At 56.4% G+C, this 4,751-nt stretch overlaps 1 protein-coding gene across 1 annotated transcript in view; it reads left to right on the forward strand.

The window, feature by feature from the left end:
- The window catches only part of FCGRT (Fc fragment of IgG, receptor, transporter, alpha), a 22,744-nt gene that overhangs the window by 172 nt on the left and 17,821 nt on the right, over window positions 1-4,751 (forward strand). Inside the window, exons 2-3 of the mRNA XM_014550434.1 lie at window positions 151-177; window positions 1,612-1,616. Of these exons, the coding sequence (XP_014405920.1) occupies window positions 151-177; window positions 1,612-1,616 (32 nt within the window). The remainder of the gene's footprint in view (window positions 1-150; window positions 178-1,611; window positions 1,617-4,751) is intronic.

Here is a 4,751-nt window from a genome sequence, read left to right on the forward strand (position 1 = left end):
CACCCGCCCTGTGTCCCTGGGGAGGAAGTGAGGGAGGGCGGGGGCTCCTGGGTTCTTGGGCCCTTTCTGGCCTCCTTGGGGAGAGGGATGAAGCAGCAGCCGCAATCTGGGCCTTGACCTCAACCTGGCCTTTCTCTTCTGACTCCTGAGTGGGGGAGCGAGACAGGGGCTCCCCCGCTGGGAGTCCCCTTCCCCAAGTGGGCACCATGCCCCTTTGCAGATGAGCAAGCTCCTCTGAGGAGCAGGTTCTTTGCTTGGCATCCCAGTGCCTGAGCCCCAGGTCTCAGATTCTGGGAACTTCTTAGCCTGAAAGTCCAAGGAAGGACATTGGTCTTGAGGGCAAGTTGCATAGCAAGAAGGTGCAGGGCCACTGGCTGCTCAGGCTGGTTAGAGAGCCCCTGGAGGTGGGGCTGGGAGAGGAGAACCGGGAGGTGGGGAGAAACTGGCAGTCATGCAAACTCAGGGAAAGATTGCTGATGGCCAGAGAACGGGAGGTGGGAGGGGTTGGCTGTTGGTAACAGCAGAAGGAGATCTGTTAGAAGCAAAAAAAAAAAAAACGGGAAAAGGGACCTTGAGTGTCACACAAACAAGGAGAGACCACAGAGGGTTCAGCTGGACACAACAGGCCAGACCACGGGTGGGGACAGACTCAGATTTCAGAAATGGGACAGAGTTCAGAGGAGAAAGGACGAGGAGAGGGAGACCCAGACCCTCACCCAAGCAGACGTGGAGGCCTGGAGTAGAAGGCACGGCTGGAGACTGGCTTCGCCCCTCGGGGCCGGCGCTGCTGGGGTCCCCAGGTCCCTGCCCCCCATGCCTGTACCAGGGACTGGCACACCATGGTACAGGGTTGGGAGACGGGGCCTTGAGGAGAGGAGCCCGCTCGTCCAGGGAAGCCGCCCCGGGATCAGCCCGGCTCTGGCTTTTACCCGGCGAGGGCGGGGATTCCTGCCAGAGGAAGTGGGGCCACATCAAAGAGGGCAGGAAGGGGCAGGGACAGGTCACAAGGGGGCACCGCCCGCATTTCAGCCTGCAAGCCCGCCCCACCCCTGCTGGAGGGCTGGGCACCCTGAGGGGCTGAGGCTGCTGGGGAGCCCCCTCCCCCTGCAGGTGCTTCCGTTCAGGGTGGGGCCTCCATGTTTACAACAACAACAGCCCGGCTCCCCTGTTTCCTCCCAGCGGTCGTTGGGGCGTCTCCTGGCACCCCACCATGTCAGGCTGCCTAGTCACGGGTGGGGCGGGCGCCTGGTGTGCACTGGGGGACGCTTCTGGTGGGCCTGTGGGTCACAAAGACGCAGAAGAGAACTCTGGGCGCGACAGTTCTCTTGCATGAGGAGTGGGACCGCCCTGGGGCAGCTGGAGATGCAATTCCTACCTTGGATCACAACTTGGGTGCTTCTGCCCTCTGCCCACCGCCCTCCCCTCCCTCCCTCTGCCTGCCTGTGCCCACCAGCCCGGCCCCTCCTCTGAGCCTGTGCCCCGGCTGTGTCCTGCACCTGGAGCACTACCCCAGGTTCCCCCTGCCTCCTGCCCCCACTCCGCCCCGACTCCGTAGTCTCTAAAGCTCACTAACCTCTTTCCACTTGGCCAAACCTCCGACCCTCCAATCACCCTTCCCTGCTTTGTCTACGTGGACAGGTAAGTCCTATTTCTGATCTATTCGTGGGTTTATTGTACAAGTTCTATACTACGTTGCCTGTTTATCTGTTGAGCACCGGAATCCAAGCTCCGAGAGGGCAGGAATGCCTGCATCCCCAGGGCGTGGAGTAAGTTGTGACTTCTCCATACACGTTTAGGTGCGTGAATGAATGACTTTTGAACTTAAATCCCCACCTTCTCATAGGGTGGGTTTGAACAAGACACAGACAATAACAGGAAGCAGTGAACTGGGGCAGAAACCTCCAAACAAACATTAAGACCACAGGCCCTGCTCTGAATTCTAGCCCTGCTGCTCATCAGCTGCGTGACCTTGCGCAGGCGACCCCCCACCCAACCACAGAGACTCAGTTGCCTAATCTGTAAAATGGGTTCATCCACCCTGCCCCCATTGGGAGGATGAACTGTGGTCACGTGTGTTAATAGGGTGGAACCAGTTCTGTAAGTGATATTAGGGAAGTAAGTGCCCAAGCCCGGAGTCTGTTAGAGAAGGGGGGCCAGGGGTACTCGGTATAGCCGGCCCTGGGCCCTTTGTTCCTTGGGGCAGGTCCCAGGACAAGAGTCTTTGGCAGGTGGCCCCAGAGGTATGATGTGGTGTGGAATCCTGGGCCTGTCACGGGATCTTGAGTTTATTTTCGCATGCTTCTGGAATGTTCTGTTGCATACCTCTAATAGGAGGCCCCAGTAACAGGGAAATTAGCTCCAGGCAGTTTCATAGCAGGGCCCTGGGTTTACAAGGACAACAGGTGTCAGGCCCATGACCTGAAAACAGGGCAGATCGGGTGTGTCCTGATGTAGGCGGCCCCGCAGCTATTGTCTCGGCCACAGGAGAACCTGCCCGGCCACCCTGGCCACGCTGTTGCAGCCCGTGGTGTCTTATGGGAGCAGGACAGCGATGTGGATTGTGTTGGGACCTCGGGTCCTGTAACAGGACCTGCTGGTTGCAGTACCCGGTTACCATCGGCTTTATTTGTGTAGCAGGCACCTGCATTCGTTGAACTGGTCCCCAGGGCTGTGAGGCAATCGAATGGAGTGGCTTCTGTGTGTGTATTTTAGTGTGTGTGTGTGTGTGTGTGTGTGTGTGTGTGTGTGTGTGTGTGTGTCTGTATTTCAGTGCTGCCCTGAGCCCGCCGTGGGGAAACTGGGGACTAACATTATAGGGGGTCCAGCTTTGCCACTTGTTATAACAGACCTACAGATTGCTTCAGGGGAAGGGGGATAGTTTCTGCTGGAACGTTCTAGCAGGACACCGACGCCATTCTAGAAGGATTTTAGGGGCATATCAAACCAGCCAGGCCACTCATTATTGCCTTCGTTCATTCTACAAATACATACAGTGGGGCCTTGACTTACGAGTTTGATTTGTTCTGAGACCGAGCTCGTTAAGGAGCTCGTTAACTCAAATTACTCTATCAACTCAATGCAAAAAATCGGCCGAGAGACAGCTGGTATCTCAAAAAACTCGTTAGTCAGGACACTCGTAAGTCAAGGCCCCACTGTACTGTGCTGGGGTGTGGGAGGGCATTGAGGGGAGCAGTGTGCCCTGTGCCAAACCTTTGCCTTGCTGAAGCCTCTCTCCCGAGCTAGGCACAATTATCCCCGTTTTACAGGCAAGAAATCAAGGCCTGCCCTGGCCGGTTTGGCTCAATGGATAGAGCATCAGCCTGTGGACTGAAGAGTCCCAGGTTCGATTCCGGTCAAGGGCACATGCCTGGGTTGCAGGCTCAGTCCAACGTGCAGGAGGCAGCCAATCAATGATTCCCTCTCATCACTGTTTCTCTCTCTTACTCTCCCTTCCTCTCTGAAATAAATAAACATATTTTTTAAAAAGAAGAAAAATCAATTCTCACAGAAGCCAGCCTGAAAGAGGCAGGATTTGATTTTGAACTCGGGTGTGATTGCCTCTTGGGCTCGGTAGGGGGCACTATAGTGTAGCTGCAGTGGGGAGGGGTGGATGGCAAGGTGGCCATGCAGGGCGCACAGCTCAGAGCTGCCTGGGCCGTGTATGTTACACAGACCCCAGGGCCACGGCAGCTGAGCAGCTGTTCAGTTGGTTGAATACTCTGCTTGAACGGTCTTGAGGTCGGAACAAGGGGCCCCACGTTCTCGTTTGGCATGGGGCCCAGCAGACTAGGAACCGGTCCTGCCGTGAGCTTTCTATTGCTTTTGATTGGCCCCTTGGGATGTGATAACAGGACCCCAGGGGATCTGGGGGGCACAGACATCCTTAGAGCAGGACCCTGGGGATGCCAGAGGACACCGCCAGCGATGCTGTGAATGGCCCTGAACACACAGAGGAGCCCGGGGCGCCTGGAAGGGACTCCCAGGGAGCATTCAGGGTCCAGGACCCTCAGGGCTTTTTCTTTTATAGCAGGAAGGAGGGAAGTTATGGGGGAATGTTTCGGGGCTAAACCCTGGGTCCATTCTCACTGGAGGGAGAGCAGATCAGAAAGGGGACAGTCCCACAGGGGCAAAGGAGGGTGGGTGTCCTGGGTGCCTGTGGTAGGCTAGACGGGGGTCCCCCATGGATGTCTCTGCCCTAATCCCAAAAAATCTGTGCATATGAGAGCTTATATGATAAAAGGGACTTGGCAGCCCTAGCTGGTTTGGCTCAGTGGATAGAGCATTGGCCTGTGGACTGAGGGGTCCCGGGTTCGATTCCAGTCAAGGGCACATGCCCAGGTTTTGGGCTACATCCCCAGTGGGGGGCGTGCAGGAGGCAGCCGGTTCGATTCTCAAGGGCACATGCCCAGGTTTTGGGCTACATCCCCAGTGGGGGGCGTGCAGGAGGCAGCCAATTGATGATTCTCTCTCATCATTGATGTTTCTATCTCTCCCTCTCCCTACCTCTCTGAAATCAATAAAAATATATTTTTTTAAAAAGGGACTTGGGCCGAACCAGTTTGGCTCGGTGGATAGAGCGTCGGCCTGCAGACTGGGGGGTCCCGGGTTCGGTTCGGTCAAGGGCATGTATCTTGGTTGCGGGCACATCCCCACTGGGGGGCGTGCAGGAGGCAGCTGATCAATCTCTCTGATCGATGTTTCTGACTCTATCCCTCTCCCTTCTTCTCTGTAAAAAAATCAATAAAATATAT

Source organism: Myotis brandtii, unplaced genomic scaffold (genome assembly GCF_000412655.1).
Source record: "Myotis brandtii unplaced genomic scaffold, ASM41265v1 scaffold601, whole genome shotgun sequence".
Lineage (NCBI taxonomy): Eukaryota > Metazoa > Chordata > Mammalia > Chiroptera > Vespertilionidae > Myotis > Myotis brandtii.